Source organism: Scatophagus argus, chromosome 14 (assembly GCF_020382885.2).
Source record: "Scatophagus argus isolate fScaArg1 chromosome 14, fScaArg1.pri, whole genome shotgun sequence".
NCBI classification, from domain to species: domain Eukaryota; kingdom Metazoa; phylum Chordata; class Actinopteri; family Scatophagidae; genus Scatophagus; species Scatophagus argus.
The window spans coordinates 10,914,873-10,936,647 of NC_058506.1; the positions used below are offsets into that span (position 1 = coordinate 10,914,873).

The 21,775-nt window shown below is 40.5% G+C and overlaps 2 protein-coding genes across 7 annotated transcripts in view; one reads left to right on the plus strand and one right to left on the minus strand.

Moving 5' to 3' along the window:
• Nucleotides 1-16,055, plus strand: part of nrg2a (neuregulin 2a) — a 68,695-nt gene extending 52,640 nt beyond the window's left edge. For 3 of the 4 annotated variants that reach the window (XM_046410403.1, XM_046410402.1, XM_046410406.1), the window contains exons 5-11: nucleotides 3,272-3,330; nucleotides 6,590-6,613; nucleotides 8,295-8,397; nucleotides 8,659-8,782; nucleotides 8,931-9,058; nucleotides 9,274-9,495; nucleotides 12,836-16,055. In XM_046410403.1, coding sequence (XP_046266359.1) covers nucleotides 3,272-3,330; nucleotides 6,590-6,613; nucleotides 8,295-8,397; nucleotides 8,659-8,782; nucleotides 8,931-9,058; nucleotides 9,274-9,495; nucleotides 12,836-13,490 — 1,315 coding nt within the window. In that variant the 3' untranslated portion in view covers nucleotides 13,491-16,055. Of the gene's footprint in view, nucleotides 1-2,742; nucleotides 2,820-3,271; nucleotides 3,331-6,589; nucleotides 6,614-8,294; nucleotides 8,398-8,658; nucleotides 8,783-8,930; nucleotides 9,059-9,273; nucleotides 9,496-12,835 lie in introns of all 4 variants that reach the window. The other variant, XM_046410405.1, reaches the window with a different exon arrangement.
• Nucleotides 16,056-17,680: 1,625 nt separating this feature from the next.
• On the minus strand, nucleotides 17,681-21,775 carry slc22a6l (solute carrier family 22 member 6, like). Of its 3 annotated transcripts, XM_046410408.1 has the most exons (12): nucleotides 21,645-21,770; nucleotides 21,363-21,523; nucleotides 20,776-21,255; nucleotides 20,568-20,671; nucleotides 20,177-20,331; nucleotides 19,924-20,092; nucleotides 19,700-19,823; nucleotides 19,498-19,613; nucleotides 19,194-19,408; nucleotides 19,004-19,112; nucleotides 17,970-18,173; nucleotides 17,681-17,807 (listed from the first exon to the last, which is right to left on the minus strand). In XM_046410408.1, the coding sequence occupies exons 3-12, from the start codon at nucleotides 21,178-21,180 to the stop codon at nucleotides 17,720-17,722; spliced, it is 1,689 nt and encodes a 562-aa protein (XP_046266364.1). In that variant the 5' UTR covers nucleotides 21,181-21,255; nucleotides 21,363-21,523; nucleotides 21,645-21,770; the 3' UTR covers nucleotides 17,681-17,719. The 3 variants fall into 3 exon arrangements, with proteins under 3 accessions (XP_046266364.1, XP_046266363.1, XP_046266365.1); XM_046410407.1 differs by having other exon boundaries at nucleotides 21,363-21,773; XM_046410409.1 differs by lacking the exons at nucleotides 17,681-17,807; nucleotides 17,970-18,173 and adding an exon at nucleotides 18,551-18,799 and having other exon boundaries at nucleotides 21,363-21,775.

A 21,775-nucleotide genomic window follows, 5' to 3' on the forward strand; every position in this document is an offset into this window, starting at 1 on the left:
CTGCTTTTCAGAACACTGACAAATTTCATGTGTGGAGATACAAAGATGAATCCATTAATCTATTAATCAATTGTCAGAAAATTAACTCTTAATCATCAAAATGCCAAAAGTTGCTTCTTTTCTTTATTATCTGTCACATTAAACTAAATATCTTCTGGTTTTGGACTAAATATTGGCCAAAACAACTTGAATATGTCAAGTGTTTGTTTTTAAAGGTGTTACAGGCATTTTTAATTTTTTTTTTTTTATTGGACATTTTATAAATCAAAAGATTCAGTAATTAATCAAGACCATAATCTTGAGATTAATTAGTCTTATATTCAGTATGGACCACTGCAACAGTAACTGTTACAGCCATTAAAACCTACTCGAAACAGAATATATGCAGTGTCTCCTGTCATGGCTGTCAAATATTATGTTGCATGTTCTGTTCGACCATGTGTCATCGTGGCATAAGTCCTTTAGCTGGCTTGATATAGAGCTGAAACATTGGCAAGGTTCCTGTGCCCAGTTGGCCCAAGGAAGAATGCTCGACAAGCAATGAGGACATGACTGCAACAGCCGTTCAATACCCTGTGTACAAATTGGAGGCAGCAATAACTCAATTGCTGCAGCTAATTCACTCACGGCTGGGGCATGGGTCCAGAAAAGTTGGATAATGCAGTGAAGGCCTGCAGGGATTTGTTGCCCCACAGCCATCTCATTCAATATAGGCCAGGCTTCAGTGGGTATTACTCACCGGCTAAACAAGTCCTGCAGACAGCTAGCCCTACTTTTATGTCCGGCTCCTTCACTTTGAGGGGTAAACTTTATTTTGGGGAGAGGTAAGGTTAATGAATGACCCAAAGTGAGTGGCTTACTAAAGTAAACGTATATTTTGTGTTGAAACGAAAGTGAAATGTGAAAAAGGGATTCATTTCGAAAATGAATACGAAATTGTCATTTACACAGAAAGCGGAAACACAACATAAACATGTTTTTTTATGTTTTTTTTTGTTTGTTTTTTTTTTTACCAAATATAAAATAATATAATTTTGCTGGGGCATCTGGTTGGCTAACACATCAAAATGAACACAAAATTTGCAGCAAAGCAGCTAATCTCACATCGTAGTCGCGGATAAGTTTTCTGTCAAACAACAGTGAGCGACTAATGGTTTCAGAAAAAATGATAAAAGTGCATTAGCAGGGTTCACTGGAGGGAATCTATTTCTTCAGCAAAAGAGAACAAAAGCAGAATTGTTCACGTGGCACACTGGGAACTTTGGTCTGCTGTATCTACAGTATGTATGTAGAATACACACGGAATAACACGTGGTAAAACTTTCATTTTTTTTTACCTCGTTAATGCTACATGTTTGCTTTTGCTCAGATTATAATGAATGATGACAATGATTTATTTCCCCTTTTGTAAACTAAAAAGAAGTGATGATAGAGTTCGCAGCTGCGCCGCAGTGGACGTTCGCATGCTCATCTGATTTTTAAATTATGTAGCGACGGTTTATTTCTTTCATCTCACAGCCAAGTTTCCTTGGTGTAGGTGGTGCTATCCCCCAGTTAAACACCATCACTCAGGATGAGTAATTTAATGCTAAATGTTATGGTGCTCCTGGGAGGCGTTGTGTGAAACCAGTAAATCACGAGCAATGACCTTTGTTGGATTAGTGGTCTAGTTGTGACTGTGAATGGAATGCTGGTGCCCCTAAAAGACAGACCACTCATCCTAATGGAACTATAATGAGGAAATATAGTTTGGAACAACACACTTGATGGTGATGATACAGTAGTTTGTCTTCAGTTACAAAAACATAAAGTTATGTCAGAAAACTCTTGAAAAGTCTTGGCTTCTGTTTCAAACCACGAGTAGAAAGGGTTGTCCTCTGTCATGCTTTTCTGTTGAGAACATCTCCGTTTTCACATTATTTTTAGCAGCGCAAAGTGGAAATACAAATTCAGGATTTTATTTACTTTTGATTTGACTGCTTTATGACTCACTGTCGGATGGTGTCAGTTATAAAACTGTCACATTTGCAGGTTATGGACACGCCTATCAGGCTCCCAACAGCCACCAAAAGAGAAAACAAGACAAAACAAAACATAACCCCAGCTTGATTCACTGATCACCGACAAAGCACTTCAGTAGATTTTCCCCAGATACCTTCCACTTTCCTGTCCATGTAATCCTGCACATCACTCTTCATTCATCCCCAAAATACAGACTGTTTTTGTAAACTTGCCTTTTGTATTTTGAAGATTTCTTTTCTGTTTTTTTCTTTTGTTGGTCATTTTAGTCAGTTTTTATTGTTTCTGTTGTTTTTCTTATTTCTTTTCTTTTTTTTTTTTAATTTCTAGACAGTGAAACAGTTTATTGGTTGCTAAGTCTCTAAACTTTAATTCATAAAATTTCTATCCTGGTAAAGATCTTATTATTGCTAACATTCTAATAATGATTGTTAATATTATTATTAACAGCAGTGGTAATTTTATTTAATCTATTTAATTTGACAGGAATATGAATAGGTGTCCACAGTCATCACTAATATTGTTGTTTTCAGTTTGTCAATGAACACATTAACATGTGGGTCACTGCTGCAAGTGACAAAGTTTCCCTTTTTACAGTTTTTTTATTTTATCCATACATCATTGGGACCTTTACCAATATGTTACTAAAGGTCACAGTAACAGTAACAAAACGCCTCACTTCCTGTGTTTTCATTTTCATAACATTTGTCTGCTCCTTCTCAGATGTCCGGATGGATACTTCGGCCCTCGATGCTTGCAGACCGAGCCTCTGCGGTTGTACATGCCCAATCCTTTCAAAAGTATGTTCATTTGATATGAGCAGCTGAGAACAGAGACACAGTTGGCACTGGATTACCTCTGTGGACTCCTGCTGCCCCTCCCTCCCTCCCTCCCCTGTTCTCTTCGTCTTTCTCCTCCTCTTTCTCCTTCTCAGGTCAACACGCAATGAGCTGTGCACACTACGCCATGTACACTGTGGTGTCATCCATGGGAACACTCTGCTTCTGCTGTCTGTAGTTGTGCTGTTGTTCTAATTCTGTGTCTCTCTTCCTCTCTCCCTCCCTCCCTCCCTCCCTCCATCTTCACTTTCTCCCTGCAAACTCTTCTTTCACTCCCCCTTGCTCTCTCTCTCTCTCTCTCTCTCTCTCTCTCTGTCTCTCTCTCTCTCATTCTGTTTTCTTCCTCTTTCTCACTCATCCACCCTCCTCCTCCTCCTCCCTCTCTTTTTTGTGGCTTTGTTTCTTTCCATCAGGTGTCCAAATGACTTTACTGGTGATCGCTGTCAAACCTACGTTATGGCCAGTTTCTACCGTATGTCAATTTCCTCTTCTGTCACTCTGTCAGACTGTCCTCGTGTCACGCGTGCATGCCGAGTGCAGAGAGATTTCGTTAATTTCCTGTTATTACCTAATAGTTGTGTCTGTGCCTCTTTCGATGACTCATTCACAAGCTGGCATAGTTTAGTACAGTCTGTTATTGTGTTTGGTCTGCATGTAATATTATGTGCTCTGCAACCCACATTGTATTGCATGTGCACTCTCAGAATATGATCTGATAGTAAGTTTGATAACAACAAGTAGGCAGCAGAATTCAGATGCTTTGTGGAAATTGATTTGCACAAAATCAGCTCCTTGTAACAACACAGTCTAGTGGCTAAACATTTACTAAACCCTGACCTTTAGCTCACTTTACTAATGATGCTGATGCAATCAACTGCAAACACAAGCACGTATGATCCTATTAGCGCTGATGGATGGAAAGCCAAGTCTGAACAATTAGCATTAACTAACAGGCATGACAAATGATTGAATGTGTTAGGTGGCACACTGGCTTAACTGGTAAAGAAATGTTTGTTGAGGGCCATCTGTTCAGCTGAAGCTCAAAATTTATTCCGTCTTGTTTTTAACATAGGCCCTTTGCTATGTATTCCAGACAAGCCAGATACAACATGTACAACATTTCTCCGCAAATACATTTGTGAAAAATTGTGACTCATTTTAATAACTGTGTAGCAGTCAATATGTGGCCCATGCATGAGCCAACATGAGAAAATTCCAGTTACCCAGAATGGAATTCTTCACTAAATTGATTTGATCTTGAAGATAATTTCAGATTGCCCAAAGGTTCAATCATTTAGAGGAAATATTTTAAATGTTGGTGTTCTTACTCAGTTGATCACAGTTGTTTTAAGTAGAACATGCACGCACATACAGGCTGGACATCACATCATTTATTTAAGACATCAGTCACAGGCGCTCTCTCGTAAGCACCAAACATTGTTCTTCAGCAAATTGCAATTGTTGCAAACACACATTGCTTTAGATGTGGCGACAAAATGGTGCTCTCACAGCTGATGTCCTCAGCACAGCGTTTGTGCGCTGCACTTAGAGTGCCTTGTCAAGCAGCTTCACTTGCCCGCAGTAAGAGAACCCTGCGCCGCTCCACATGGCAACATCAGCAAACACATCCATCAACTGCAGCATTATGCCAAGATTAGATGAAGGTTTGCGGGGAATTACAGCTTGAAAGATCTTGCCCTTAAGGTTTTTCTATTTGAAAACCATCCAGCTATTCGTTTGGTCTGGAATCATTCTTTTTTAGATTATCAACTGCAGTCTTCGTCAAGTGAGATTTCATGTAGCTTGGACTTGGTTCTGTAAAGAACACATAAGGGTAACGTAAGGCGTGCGGGTAAAGATGGTGTATAATAATGACATAGAATTAAATACAGAGGCTATAATTCATGTCAGATAATAGCAAAGAATCTCCTGCTATCTTCCGGCATATTTCTTGACGTCGTGTCTCTGCAAGCCCATGTGGTTGCAATTCAATGTAACATTACAGTTCGAAAATAACTAACTGCTCTTGGTGTTGTCTGATGCTGCCTACAGTCTCATCCCTGTAGTGGAACAAGTAGAGCTTCCACATACTGTTTGTTGTATGTTGGCTCAGAGTACAATGCAAAAACCCCCTTCCTAACTACAAGTAATTTCATCTCACATTAAGTCTGTGCTGAAATTGCTTGTTTTTTTGGCAGAGTAGACAGTGGTGTGTGGGAGCACTTTTTCTGCATTCTGTTTAACTTCAGTGCAGCTGTGCGACTGCATCAAGGACAGCTTTTATTTCCAGTTCTCATGCAGCCACGCACACCATGCTTTGATTACTTAGGATGCTCATACATCCAAATCAATGACCTAACTATTCACATGATCAAAATAAGATTTAAAATACCAGACAATCACATTTAATGAACCCACTGTTGAGACGGGATGTACCTGTTAACATGCACACCAAAACAAAAATGACGTGTTGACTGTCCATGATTGCACAATCACAGGAAGACTTTGCACATGGACTTTGTAATTTCATATATTAGGCATCACCTCTACACTTGATTTAAAGGCTCCTCTCAGTCCAAGCTGTAATGGCATAACCCCTACATAACCTCTCACTGGTTCAGAAGTGCAGATCCACAGTAGAAATCAGGTTCATGAAAGCCGCATTCAGACATGATAGATGTAGTGAATGTAATGTGCTTTAAAAGCCTCTCACATATTTCATATTTTCTACTCTTAATTAAGGAGAATAAATCAAATTTTCTCTCAAAGAGCAGCAACACACAACGCACACACACACACATCCATTCCATGCTTAAAGACCCGCCTCCTCAAGGGGCGCCTCCCATCCCCAGGAGATACCGAGGAGAAGGAGGATGGTTTCTGCTGCTCAGCCATAAGGACTTGGCTTAACAACAGCATGTTGTCATAAGAACAGCTGGGACTTACTTCAACCCAAGTAAAGCAAGTGAGCTGCCAGAGATATGGACTCAGCTGGTTGGTGCAGCCTCCCTGTGGCCTCATAATATGAAGTCCATCTATAATTCTTCTCATTTAGCATGATTATTCCGATACTGTACAAATACACTCCTTTGAACTTGCCTGTTCATGTGATGGGTGTGTTCGGGAAATGACGGTGTAGCTTTTTTAGAGAGCAGAAAACAGAAAGCACAGGTAATCTCAGCAGATGACGCATAGTTTTCCCATGCAGTAGTAATGAGAGTGGCTGTGTGCCTAATACGTCCTATTCCCATTAGGAGATTTTGTTTGGTTATGTAATGAAATTGCATTTACTGCAAACCTGAAGAATCTTTCAAAAATCGCTCATAAAATGTGAAACCCAGCAGCCTCCCCTGAAAGCAACAGTAACATCGGACTGTGTTGAGACATACAGCTGATAGAAATTTCACACAAAAGGAACCTCCAGAGCTGAACTCGGGATGTTACTCATAAAAATCAAAGTATTAAAATTATAGTTAAGTAGTCATGTAGTCTTGTGTGGATTGGTTGGGTGTGTGTGTTGCATGCTGTGTGCCCTGGTGTCTCGTCTCTGACGTTACTGACCACATCACTCTGACAATTACTGACGAGTGTTTGTTTCTCTCAGTTGCCTTAATGCCTATTTTGTTTGCTCCACTATATGTTAGAAGGTGCCACTCTCTTAATATGGTCTTTTGTTTCTTTCTTTTTTTTTTTTTTATTTTCTTCCAACTGTCAACCCTCTGCAATGGCAGAGCATCTTGGGATTGAATTTATGGGTATGAAACAATCCATTTTGATTCTCAGTCCTAGCCTAGTTGCTAAGTAGATGTCCTTCGTTTTGACTTGCTCCCGTTCCGTCTGTGGTGTGAACTGTAAATCATGTTGTCCCTCAATTAACCGATCAGTCAGTCCTACCATAACTCATTGTAATGGCAAACCGTCAGTCGATGCAAGCAATCCTCCATCGTACATCATTAACGTGGATGTCATCACCTCTCATACATGTGCAATGGAAAAGTAGAATTATTAACTGAGTTTCCATCTCACTCATGGTAGCATTTTTCCCCCTTTTTGGAATGATTTTTGCTTCCTCATTCCATCTGTAACAAGCATGATGTATCATGTTTGTAGCTACCAGATGTCTTTCCTCAATCTTCAACTCCACCTATCCAAATTCTATCTATTCCTTTGATATGCCATCTCTTTTCTTCTTATTTATGTGTGATCTTGTTCATGTTTCTTGCATCACCCTGTCTATAGTGTTGCTAAAATGTTTCTTTGAAGTATGAAGTATCTGTATTGCTGGTTTGAACTATCCTTCAAGGAGTAGATGCTGTGATGTGAGCATGCATTGCTATATTTAGAACATCCAGTTGTGTTTTTCTTCTATCTGCTGCTATTTCCGTCCTCCCTCACTGTTAGCTCTTGTTTTCTGCTACCTTTTCCAGAAAAGTGCTTCAGTGGTTAAGAGGCATAGAATAATTATACAAGTACACTTGTGTACCACACCATGAGTATGTTGCGTTGCAACCAACACCAACATCTTTAATGATTTATTTATGGCGTCAGAAACTTGACACAATGTGGCGCGCCAGTTTAAAATGGCTGCTGGTGAATGAAAGGAGAAAACCTCAGATGGTAAAAGTTGTACAAATTCAATTCATTTTGTTTCATTATTTATTTATCACACTACCTCTTCACTTCATCATTTACACAAAGAGTCTCCCTCAACCTCACGCAAGCACTTCTCCGGAAAAGCAAAACGCATCAGTCCAGATTCATATTTAATAATATATCATCTCAAAATTAACTAGTTTCATAAATTACTGTAAAGTAAGATCTTATCTTTGTGCTCACTGAATGCCTGAGTAGAAGAAGACTTCTATAGGAGAATGAGATTGTAAGTTAATCATGCAGACACCATTAGATTCATCAAAAATGATCAACAGAATTTTAGACTTACTTCAAACATTATACATTTTAAATTCACGTTGAGTTGAAAATGTGAGTTGGTGAATTAAGCTGGTGTTATGCTGCACAGTTTGCAGGTTCTACTGGTCATCAGTTGAAGTTCTGCACCATCATAGCATCGTGTATAATTTGAAATTTCTCAGGAAATGCAGTTGCTTAACGTATCAGTCTAACTATTGTTGGGCCACTGCCCCCACAAACACCACATTACTGCAGCACATGCAGCAACAGCATCTGTTGTATTTGTGATTATGTGAGAGAAGAGGTTTAACTGTGAGGTGAGCTTTCATGGAAGGGGAGTTGAAGCTTCATACTACTCAGGATTTAGTTCCAAATAAATGAAGTAGGAATGTAGGAATCTACAAGAGAAAAGTGGGAATGTGCAACTTCAAGACACTAATTTCATTTTCCTTTTATTTCCCCTCACTGTGTGCCTGTGGTGTGTGTGTGGGTGTGTCTGTGTATTTGTGGGTGTGATGTTCACAGAGGCAGAGGAACTCTACCAGAAAAGAGTCCTGACAATCACGGGTATTTGTGTGGCTCTGTTGGTGGTGGGCATCGTGTGTGTTGTTGCCTACTGCAAAACCAAGTAAGTCCCGCTGATAAATGGATCAGCTCATGATTTTTGTAGCCTCTTCTTTCAAATTTCTATTACTACCTGCATTTTAGTAAACAATGCATACTCTAGCTGATAATATACTGCTAGCGGTACCTTTAATATGCAGCACTGAGGGGAATTCGTTTACTGCGTTTGCTGTCTTAAGCAAGAATGTTGTAATAATAATGTTGAATCATTAATTAGGGTATTTTAACTAAAAGTGAGAGAGAATGACTGTGATTTGCTCAACAGGAAACAAAGAAAGAAGATGCACAATCATCTGCGACAAAACATGTGTCCAGAACATCCCAATCGTAACCTAGCTAACGGACCCAATCATCCAGGACCAGGCCCAGAGGAAATCCCTATGGTAGATGTGAGTTTCTGAAAGGACTCCAAACATTATTGAAGTATTGTAAATGCACGCAGATGTACACCAAATGGTTTTATGCTCAGTTATGTAATGAAAGCTTATCTTTTTTTCACATTTTCCCATCTGCCAAATCCATTTTTCCCCAACACAGTACATATCAAAGAACGTCCCTGCAACTGAACGAGTCATACGGCCTGCAACAGAGGGCTCATTCCCGGCCAGCCATGCCTCTTCCAGATCTCACAACTCTTCCACACGAGCCCATTCATCACCTCACAGGTGAGCGTGCATGATAAGAGTATGCATGTTTGCCCTCATGCCTACCTTGAATTTGGCATTTTGTGTAAATACAGAGGCTCACCAAGTAATTGGTTAATTTGGTCAGTGGGTTAAAAGCTTACCAGTTCTTCTTTTTTGAAAAAAGAAAAAAGATAAAAGAAATACACCGGGACACGATTGGGTGTGTTCGTGTCAACATCTTTTTTATTTGTCAGGCATGAGGAACGAACATGGAGCCTGGAACGTTCTGACAGTATCCTCTCCGATTCGCCGGGAATGATGTCATCATCCGTGGGGACCAGTAAATGCAGCAGTCCTGCGTGCATGGAAGCACGGGCTCGCCGTGCTGCACACTGTGGTTACTCTGACCCCCATCGGCCGGGCCTACAGTACGGAGACTCTTTCGATTCGCTGGGAGACTCTCCGCACAGCGACAGGTGGGAAACAGGCCTGTGTGGCTGATAAGGTACTGGGTTTGTCGTGAACATTTTGAGAAGTTTCCTCTCTCTGCTGGTTCTCTCTCAGCCTCGAGAGGCCAGTCAGGGCACTCTGAGAGACTCAGTGGAAACTGACACACAGCAGGCATGATGATGAAATACGCTAAGGTAGGCAAGAGTGAAAAACAGTGCTTATTTCAGTGGGAACTCTGCATACAGCTATTGTAATATTATTATTGCCAGTATGTAATCCTGATTGGCTAAAGCGTTCCCTTTAATTTTAATTGAGGAACAATGTGACATTTTGGGAAATACACTTGTTTTTATCATTTTGCCCAGATACACATAAGAAGATATGAGTTTCTTCTTTGCATCACAGAGATGGGTCCATGATGGGTTTAGCTTAGCTTAGCTTAGCTTAGCGCGAACAGAAGATGCGGGAAGATGCAGTTAGTCTTGTTTGTCAGAAGTACATCTCAACATCTCGAAAGCTGTCTATGTTCATTCCGCTCCTCTTTCTGTGCTCAAGGCACAAAGATATCAATTTTCTCTTCTGAATCCAGACAAGATTTCAAACAAGCATATTTCACATGATGCTGAACTGCTCCTTTAACATGAACTAGAACACGGTGGCTCACACTGATTCAAGCTAAATAGTGTGCTCGCAGGTCTTCCACATGCTCTGTACCTCAGTAGTACACGATGTCACCCACGGCCTGAATTTGAACTTGCTTTGCCAAAGATACACTCCTTGATTTTGTTATAGGACCCAGGAGTAACACCCTAAATCCCCAAATTCCCCCCTTGCTCTCTACTAATGTTTTGAATTCCAACACGTCCATCACTCAACAACCCTACATTAGCAGTGAGATGGGAGGAAATTTGGGAATATGGGCTCCCATATTCCCAAATTTCCGCCCAGTAGGTCCCTTTGCTAAAATTATGGATTGGATGTTTAAGGAACAATGCAACACCCATTAACACAGTTGGTTGGTATTTTTGCTAGCAGCACACATCTTTTTTAAAGGAAGTGAACAATGACTCAGTCAGGCAGATCAAGTCTATCTTTGTGACCCTGTAATTGAAGACTCTGTGTTTATGGTTTGAGGAAACACGCAAAATGTTGCTATACATGAGGACGCCTTGCCCTTTACTTTTGCATAGCTAAAACACATGTCCTCATTCATCTTTGTTTAAAGTCTTCAGAATCACAGTTTACCCTAGTGTCCTCCTTTACTGATCTCAGCATCAGCCGATCCACATCAGAATCGGTCATCTGTACATTGTTGCTGTACATTGATAGCTCAATGGAACCTGAGCATCATGCTCAAAGAAAATGTGCCAAGTGAAGCCACGTAGGATCCGGTAGATAGGACAGCATGGTATTCAGATAGTAAAATCTCACAATGTGCACAGGTCACAGATATGAAGCTGCCTTTCCTATGGATGAGCCAATGCGTTCCAGCCTATTTTTTTGGCCGTATAAAGTTAGCAAAGTTTGGCCTGCTATTTTTACAAAATACATACTCAAGATGCTGAATATGCAAATGCAAAAGCTTCAGTCGTGCTTTACCAACTGAGACAAATATGAAAGTAATGGAGCAAGAAAGTCTTTATAGCTGTTTCATGCATGCACTGTTGAGTGTCCAAAATTTTTTGGAAGTGACTGCCTCACTGATAGAGTGTCCTCCACCAGCACTGGCTGCAGCAAAAACTTAGATATAATATAAATCAGAAAAGAAATTGTACTCTACAATGCTGCCAATTGTTTTCTAAAATAGAAAATAGTAATAGCAAATGAGCAATTCCTTGTAAATTGTCAAAAACAAAACAAAAGAAGATGTTTCTTGACTTTATTATGCGTGTGCTCTAAGATATCAACAACAGCACACTGCAAGCATGTGTGTGTGAATAGGGACTTGGCCATTGAGTTGTTATTTATGCAGATCCTGATTACATAACCAGCATCCCCTCAGAGCCATTCCAGGTAACAAGCACCTCGTCCATCATGGTGGCAGCTTCTGCGTCAGCTGAGTCAGCAGTGTTGTGGGAATATCTCCGGCTTGTGTTGCGCACAGCCTGCTGTAATTACTTCAAGGCGATAAACAGACAATCAGAACAGTCTGATGTAGAATGATTCACCACCAGTCATATGTAAATTCTATGTTGTTTTTCAAATGTATTGACATGAATCTTTAGTTAGTTTGTGTCGGTAGGACTGTATGTGTAATGCCACCCATAGTTTTAGCAATCCAAAGTTGGACAAGCTGGAAGATGGATGGAGAAACTGCAGCCAAAAGGCTAAGACTATTATCACACAAAATGTAGATGTCTTTATAGTTTAATATTAACTTTCTGTATTATTATTATTATCATTATTATTATTATCTGTCTATGAAATATCACGCTAAAAAAAAAGATGCAGTGGCAAAGTAAGCTTAATATGAATAGTTAAGTTAAGTGTAAATCTTTGCTCAAGCAAGCCAGACTTAAAAGGTTTGCCTGAGAAAGTAGGACACTGGCACTTGACCGGGTGATGTTGTTGAGCGGGTTGGTCCAGAGTCTGGGGATGCAGAGGAAGACGGTTTACCCCAGGCACTGTCAGTCTTCATTATAAACTGAAGGACAGTCAAAACAGCTGCTCCTGCCTCGGGCTGAGCTTTGGCTTAAACGTCTTGAGAAGCTCAGATGCAGCCAGATGATTGTCAAGGAACTGATGCAAACGTTATTAACGAAACTGAGGCAGTCTGTGAAGTCGAACAGTGAATGACTGTCTTAACATGTCTGTTTAGACTTCAGTTTGCGTCTGAACTACTGCTTCAAATGCTTACCGATATTAAAGGGCATAATAATGATGATGATAATAATATTTGCACTTTTGCAAATCATTATCATCAACCGAGATTATGCTTGTGCATTATAAGACCCACAGATATCAAAAAGAAGTGGATCCACAATAGATCCCTGGAGGACGCCCCTGGAGTAAAATTTTGTCAGTGATGACAATAACTTCCTGTCAGACAGGCTGCTATTCCATTCTGCAAGAAGAGAAGCAATCTTGAGCTTCACCAGGGTACCAGTATACTAACACAAAATGACCAGCTACAGTATATTCAGTTCTGCCCTGCAGAAGGTTGACTGTTAGTAATTTCAGCCCTCAGGAAAACCGCCTAAAAACTAAGAAAGAATGTAAAATCATGTCCAATTTCTTAAACAGACCATTACTGAGAGTCAGTTAACAAAATGCTGATGAAACATTCACTGCTTTTAGTACAACCCTCCTCTTGTGTTTTTTGCTCTTCTCTACTTAACTATTTCCTCCCCTGTGTATTTCCCACAGATATGTTTCAGCCCTGACGACACCAGCCCGCCTTTCACCAGTGGATTTCCATTACTCATTGCCCTCGCAGGTGCCTACCTTCCAGATCACATCCCCCAATGCCAGCCATGCCATGTCTCTCCCTCCTGCTGTCCACAATCCCTACCCTCTGGAAGATGACCAGCCTCTCCTGCGCCGCTACCAGGTGCCCCTACACGATGCCCAGTGCCAGGAGCCCTACCGGCAGCAGCGTCGTACCTATCGAAATGACAGCAGGGGCAGCCTGCCTTCCAGCCCCTACCGGCTGGCTGAGGAAGAAGACTATGAGACCACCCAGGAGTATCTCTCCTCACGGGAGCAACCAAAGAGAAGTGGGTCCAGTGGAACTGGTAGCCGACGCTGGCGGAGATCCAGACTGAATGGCCACGTGGCCCCACGTGGATATGAGGCATCTCGGGACTATGGGTCTCGAAGCTGCCTAACAGATAGTGAGTCAGAGGAGGACGGTGAGAGCACGCCCTTCCTCAGTATGCAGAACATGAATGCCGAGCCCTCCACCATCTACAGGCCGGTGGACAGTCGGACTTCTCACTCATCAGGGCGGCACAGTGGGCATGGGAACATGCATACAAGACTTACGCACTCACGCTCCAAACCGGACAATACACCGCATTAAAGAGTGAAAATGAACCAACAAAAATCAATATAGTATAGACCTGCATCTATAAGAAATATTTTTATTTTATATAACTGACAGATATTCTAAACAAATGAAATATTTATTTTCATTTTAGCAAAAGTTGTCTACTAGTTAACAGCAAAGACTTTTTTATAGGGAAAACTCTATTTATATGTACATTTTGATTTACAGCATAAAAAGATGTGCCAGTTTTTTCACAACGTAAAAAATAGAGTAATATTGTGGTGCCTTTTGCTGTATGCCGATGCCAGAGGGCCAGTGGAGGTTTTTGTAGCCTTTCTTATATGGACGCCTCATTTTTTATACACATTTATGTTTTTTTTCCTGTCTGGTTTCCTGTTTTACTTTCTTTCCAAGTTGCTTTTTTTGAGTCTAGCTCCACTGGAGCATAACCCCTTCCATGTCATGCAATATAAACCACTTCAACATAAAGTGTATGTTTACATTAATATGATTCGCCTGTAGGGTTTATGATTTGGGATCTAATAGAGCGCCTGATAAATACAGTGTAGATCCTTTTTGCCCTCTGATTAATGTCTACCGAGCGAGAGAGAAAGCGAGAGATTGTGTGGTTGTGTGTGAGCGTAAATGCTTGTGTGTGTGCGAGCGTGCATGTCAGTCTGCTTGCATGTATTTGTGATCGTTAGATGAATTTCATTGTTTGTTGTTGTAACATCAAATGTGTGGGTCTACTGGTGTCTCAGCAGAGCTGACAGAAGAGTGTCTCAGAGGTTCACAGAATAGTGCTTTATCAGAACAGTGACCCCCCCAGTGTAGGTGGACAGGTAAGGCTGCTGTAGGGTTGTATGTTATGCAGGTCATAGCTTGATGTGTTTACAGCTATTCTGCCCCTTTCCCAGCCTGCCCCAGTTAAGTCCTTTTTATTCCCCACCAGGTTTTCCTCATGTTAGTCTGTTATGAGGCCAACAAACACTGAGCCGCTTGGCACAGGGTGACCCCTGTCATCAGAGGTGATGGCAAAACAAAAAGATTGCATCTGTTTTCACTCAACCTGGCCCCGAGTCCCATTCCTCATCATCCTTCTGTGTCCATTCTGTTTTTGTGGCCTGTGTTAAAGGCCACGCAGTGTCTCAGGATTTCCACATGCCACCCCACCCCCGCTCCCGCCCACCTCTTAAACCCTGTTCACCTCTTCCTTCAACTTAAGGTCTACCTAAGACTAAGGTTCTCAGATAATGAAGGCCTAAATGTTAACATCCCCATGTCTACCAGTTCCCTGAACGCATACCACACAGAGAGAAAGAAAGCCAGGCGGAAACAGCTCAGTGGAGAACAGTACAGAAGATGCTAGACTATATAAATGAAATAGCTGTGAAACCTTGGAGGATCATACAATGCAAAAATATGCAAACTTTCTATTTTGCTGTTGATTACATCATTTTTTAAGAGGTGACTGTAGTGTGTTGTGTGTAAAAAAAAAAAAAAAACTATGTGATGCCTATAGTGTAGAATGAGATATCATGATATAAATGCATATTTACATGAGTTAGTTTTTAAAGCCATTATGCAGCCATCTATCAAGTTGTCAGCCTTTCTTGTGCGCATACTCATGTCCATTGAATGACTGTGTCCATGAATTATGTTATCACTTGGTTTTAGACCACCTCACTTTACATGCACACTTCCAAGCAATGTCTAATAGCATCCAAACAACGTCTCCTCCGATAGTACTGCGTACTGCTTTGTCTTGCTGACAGATCATGTCATTTCAAATTTAGTCTGTAAGTGATATTAACTTTAAAAGTAATCCAAATCATTTAAGCCCCCGTCCTCCACTGAAAGTAAATATTTCAAGATATTCAGGAAATGTCAAACCCATTAAAAGTAAGAGAGAACAGCTGATGATGTCTCGTCGCTGTTGGTTTGTTTCTAATCCAAACAAGAAAAGCAAAGAAAAGAAAAACTGAAAAAACTGAATGTACAATTACCAAATTATTACTGGTTTAAAATGACTCTTACAAAGATTGATCTGCAATTTCAACTGCTATACGGTAAATGCACAGTGGTACTGTTACAGAGAAAGGTCTTTGGTCACACCTCACTTGCAGATACTTCATTGAGTTCCTCACCTCTGGGTCTAATTTTATATGTCTGAAAAAATGCAAAAGAAGACAGTGCTCCTCTAGTTTAAATGTGATACTCCCTTCACTTTACCAGTCCTCTCACCCAATCGAGATGGTATCAGGCACGCCCTGCAAGTCTCCTCTGTTTAATTTTATGACCTCCCTTACCCCCACCTGAACCCCACCCTCGCTTGAAATGTTTGAACACCTCCCTTCTGCATGTCCTTGTGGTCACGGTTAGATGGGTGCATGGTAAAAAAGCAGCAGACAATTCTTTTCCAGTCAGTGAAAGTGTATTTCATTTAACATTCAGCAATAAAAAAGAACCTTTCCCCATGTCATTCCTGAAATATGCTAGAAAAAAAACAGAAAAAATGCGAGATTGTCATAGATTGTAAAATAAAATGAAAAATGAATCCACCTGTTCATATGAGAAAATAAATCTTTATTCATATCATTTTGCGATGTATTTATTTCTGTGAAGGGCTTTACTCTGAGTTTTGATTCAGTTTTTATCTTTACATGTTTGTTTTGCCCGGTAGCTCTGCTGTAGCTCCGCACAGGCACACATAAACACACACATCCTGCATGAGAACTGAATATTATAAATTTATGTAGCTGCCTGAAAGGAAACAGTACAGAGCTTTTCTCAAATTTAAAAAAAAAAAATCTTAGTTGACCAACTGTGACAAAATTTATTTGATTTTTATTTAAATCAGTTCAACTTTTGATTTGATTTGGCCAGAATAATTTTCACAGTGCAGATCAATATAATTATGCAGAAGCGTCTCTTCAAGCAGTGAAAAAAGGATTTTTTAAAATCATATACAGACGTTACAATGACTGTTAATGCATTAGCATGGATTCGCCACTAGATGGTGGTACAACAGCAAGATTCTGAAGTCTCACACCAACACAGTTTCCAAGGTGTTAGTGGTGGTCTAATGAATCCAGTAATATTTCCTCATTCAATAGAAACACACCAGACAGATATAAGTTCATGAGCTGACAATGTTTTCTTTACTTCTGAATGCTGTTTGACATACAAGCATCCATCATGGCAAATATGGATATTAATACTACTAATAATATTAATGACTAATAAAATACAGTTTACAATTTCTGTGCCATCATATTAAATCTGTTATTAATTATACCAATGTAAACAAAAAACAAACAAAAGTTTTGGTCTAAACTAGTACTTCTCTATGGCAAAGGTGAGGCTCATGCAAGACTGAGACTGAACAGTTTAATATTTAAAGACTGACAGTCATTTTGGCTGCTTTTACGGAAAACCAGAGCTTGTCACGCAAGCATAAAGTTAAAAGGTAATGTAAATTGACAACTCTAGTTGTACTTGAGATGTAATACATTATCTTGTATGTGTTTTCTTTTAAATGAAACATCAGGTACGTTTTAGTCATCGATGGATTTATTTCAGAGACATATAATCAATGGCAATGGCAATAACTTGTTTAAGCTGTTGTTGTTATATTTCTGTCTCCCATTGGGTGGCTCTGATTTTCCGCTGTTAAGATTTTAATCCTTGATATCTTGGCCTTGGTCTTCATCTGACTTGTGTTGGTAAATCTAGCGGACAATGACTCAGCCCATTTAAATGGGGCCTTATTAAGGGAGCATGCTGATGATTCGGGTTCAGCAGACCATAAGAAAAGGGAGCCACAAGACAGAAATGAATAAGTTTTGATTTTAATGAAAATGCATTTTTGTTCACAAAATACAAGGTGTATTGTATATAAAGTAATAACAAATTATAAAAACACCAATGGAAGCATAACTTAGCCTTTAATCTGCAGAAGGCTTGAAATATTCTTTGTTTTTAACACAGATATAATAAAAATATAATTGGTCCAAAGTAAGACTTATGTCCTCAAAGCTACTGTATAGTGCATAAAAACGGTTTGATTGTTTGCAGCTATTTATTTCACTTTATTGACCTGTACAGAAAAATAACATTGCAACTCTGTTTGTCCAGCAGTCATAAAACTCACCATAAAGTCTTTGTGGAAATCAAACAAATACAGGCTCGAGAAAAAGCAGCACCCACTCTACTTTCATTAACTTGTCAGCACAAACGTCAGGAGTATAATACAGATGGCCTCAGGCAGCCTGCTTTAGGAGATTCGACTGTGTGTCTTGCAAGCTTATTGCTTCCTTTGGTGCCATTTTGGACCTTCTTCCAGATCCCCTGTTTTAAAAAGAGAAAATATAAATATGCATAAACCAGTTTCTGTCATCGTCTCTTCAACCATGATGATAGAACCGCTGTGTTATGAGAAACAGCATTTAGACTTTGGAACATGCAGAGACACAACGGAACACATCCCATTTCCCTGTAGCTGAGTCTTACCTGTCCTCCACATCTTGTATTGTGTCAGGAAGGGGTGACCCAAGTGTTTCTGGAAGAAATACTGCAGCCACTCCACTGAGAATGGGCGCTCCTCCGTAGATTAAACCTGGCAGCCAAGGTATGTAGTCCCCCGCGAGAAGCACCATGGGGGCCACCATAGCTCCTACACGAGCCATCATGGACACCCAGCCCATCCCATTCTGACTGAGAGAGAGAAAGTTAGACTATTAAAGGCTACAAATCTGTGATCTGTAATTGTGCTGCTGGAGCATCACTCTGTCTGTCATTTTATAATTTGGAAATTTGGGTTCAGAGGCCACTCTGACTTTACAGCTCAGTAGAAAAATCATTGCAGGAGGTGCACAGTAGATATCAGAGCCATGTTGGTGGAAAGACCTTTATAACTCTTCAGCATCCATGTGCTTGTTTCACAGACAATAAGGCAGCTGGAATCCAGAGCACAGTTGAGCTGCTGCTGAAAGCCCAAGGAACATGAACCAAAAGCTGTTTGTGAAGCCCTATTGAAGCCACAGTTTGAAGCATCACAGATGTGATGTTGAAGGCGGTTAAATATTTAAAAAAAAAAAAACAAGAATATGTAATGAAGTTGTCACAGAGTTTGTAATGATTCTATACTGTTTAGTCCTCATGTGATGGTAAAAATGACTGTTTGACACTTTATCTCCCCACTTGCCCTCTTACCTTTTGTTTGCTTTGCTGCCACAAAACGTGTCTGTACAGTGAACTGCAGGCTAACAAAATATGCACCACACAGCTCTGCTTTGTTGTAGAACCCTAGATTTCACTCTAGATTTGACAGTGATTTCTGTCTGAACACAAAGAAGTCGCAATTACTGTGTACCCCTAGTATGCATTTATTGAAACAATAAACAGTAAGCTGCAATAGGGTTGCAGCATAATTGCGAGATCTATTCTGAATAAAGCTTACATGAGTGGCCTGGTTCCAAACTTGTGAAGCCACATTTAGAAGTGAAAACAGCAATTAATTGTCAATACTGACAAATAAGACTTACCGAATGATGGTGGGGAACAGTTCTCCAGAGTAAAGGTAGCAGCAGTTGAAGGAGGCAGCGAGGCAACCTTTACCCAGCACAGCCAGACAGGTACGTACAACATGTTTATCTGCAGAGGAGTGGAACGTGCAATCAGATCACTTATTTGTTTCTCTTGTGTAATGTTCAACCTCTGCTTGCACTGACATACCGTAAGGTACCAGCAGGTTGACCAGAATGGTGACTCCAGCAATGATGAGGGCACCACACTGTGATGGACGTCGTCCAATAAAACTCATACCGACAGTTATGACGACTTTAGCAGGGATGTCAACAGCTCCAAAGATCACTTGGATTAAGTAGATGTCCACCCCAAACTTTTGCAGATCCATAGCAAGACCATAGTAGGCAAAGCTTGTTGACAACCTAAAAAAAATATCAAGCAAGGTATTATTGCGATTTCATAGAAGGTACTTTAAGAAAAATGTCACTGTTTTTAAGAGCAGGACAGGTACCAGACAGCACTGAGGCAGATTGTCATCGTCCTCATTGTGGGCGTGCGGAACAGATCAAGTCCAGAGTGCGAACCTTTAGAGCCAGACATCTCTTTCTTCATGGACTCCTGCACCATCTTTGCATAAAGAGGGGATTTCCCTTATTCCAATGGATTTTATAAGATATATGGTTCAATAACACAAACACACCACATTCCCTTACTTTAATGTCGATTTTTTCACCCTCTTCCCGGCGTCCATTAAATTTGGCTACACTTTTAAGGTTCTTGATGGCTTGCTCAGACTGAGTACTCAGGACTAACCATCTTGCAGATTCATGAAACCACCTGTATGGAATATTTTATTTGTTAATAGTGTAATGAACTATATCTCTGATCACTAAATCTTTGCAACCCTAACTTTTATTTGTGGATCTTGGCATCTCACCATGAGTAGAGAAAGAAAACATAGAAGGGCAAAGACACAGCCAGGGTTAACCACCTCCAGTCTCGGATGAAGTAGGCTATGACTGCCAGGAGCAACTGTCCCACCGTGTAAGAGTAACCTGTTATTGTCCCCACCACTGTCCGCACACGTGTGGGGATCCACTCCACGACTTTAAAGAAAGAACCACACAAGAGGAAATATTTTATAGCATGCCTATTGATTGCATCCATTTCAGTCCCACTAAATATCTTACTGAGTGAGAAGGTGTTGAGCGCCAGGCCAGACAGAGCCATGCCGCAACCAAAGCGGAACAAGCAGAAGAGGGGGAAGGAGCTCGAGAAGGCTGCACAAGTCCCTGACACCCCCATCAACAGGTGAGATATGAGCAGCAGGATGCGTCGACCATATCTACAAGCCAGGTAGTGTAGCAAAAAGTGAGGTCAGTGAGGTGAGTATGTATCACGTTGTTTGATATATAAGAATTTTTGATCAACACTGCATGAGGACAAGGCAACTTTCCTTATATGTTACCAGTATGATTAATTGTAACAATTATATGCCTTATTAGTAACAATACTATAACTGTAAAAATACTAATACCATATATATAATATAACAACAGTCAGGGGTGAGATTAATATTACCTGTCAGAAAGTCCTCCAAAGACAAGAGCTCCCACGAGCACACCTCCCATGTAGATTGTTTGTCCCATTTGCTTCCAAGAGCGTAAATCACACACTAAATCCCACTGACAAAAATGTAACACAATTTAACACACATGGGAAGACAAGATATAAACATGTTTTTTTGTGCAAAAAAAAAAAAGACTGAATATAAGAAATGCAGTCCTACTTCAGATATGATTGTGGAGCTCCTCTCAGTCATGTTATAGAACCAACCGTCTCCGCATTCCTGCAGGTCAACATCCAAACCATCATCTGTGTCTCCTTGCCCCTCGGAGCTGGAGGTCCTATTCTTATCTAGGAGGTGCCATTGTGGAGTAGCATAACGCCGGCACTTCTGTGGCTTCCCTGTCAGGTCTAGCGGTACTGTGATCAGCAGTGTTTCCTCAGGGCTGAACTGGGACTGAGACAGGTTTGCATGCGCCATGCAGTGGTGATGAGGCACAGAGGCTACAAAGTTCTGCAAAAGGTTGTGACTGGCCATCATCAGGACGGGCATGCATAGGAGGGTCACATGCACGATCTGGAAGCGTCCTGTGCCGCCTACCAGCTCTAGCAGGTCACCAAACGCCATAGTTCTGCACAACCAAAACTCTGATTTTATTGTTAATAGCTTGGATGTGCAAAAAGGAGTATTTTGTTCTAGCACCTGTGAAAGAATTGAAGAAAACATCAGCTGACAAAACTAACCCCTGATTACATTATTTTGTCTTGTGAATTTAGATGTGTTAATAAAAGCAAATTTGATAGACTTACCTGCTGAATTAGTCCTCTGTCATTACATAAAATATCTACAAAATAAAATAAGAATGCCGGCTCTCGAAGTGTAGCATTATCATCTAAACAACTAATACATGATAGCTTCACTTCAAATGAAATGCTGGCCAAAGTGTTTCAGAAACAGTCCTTGGAAAAACCTGAAAAAAAATCAAAAAGAAGTAAAAGTCGTCTTTCTGCTGCAGTGTATTTAAGTGAGTAATCGGCTCTCAAATTCCTACAGCTTTTCTGAACTTTGGATTATTAGAAATGCAGTGTAACCTCTTGAGGTATTAGCAGCTTATTCACTGAACACTGAGGTAGCATGCTGGGTCCTTGCTGTGCAGGAACAATGTCAGGTTGGAGTGTTTCAATGCAAGTGAGCTCCGGCCTCAAGACTGGATGCATAACCG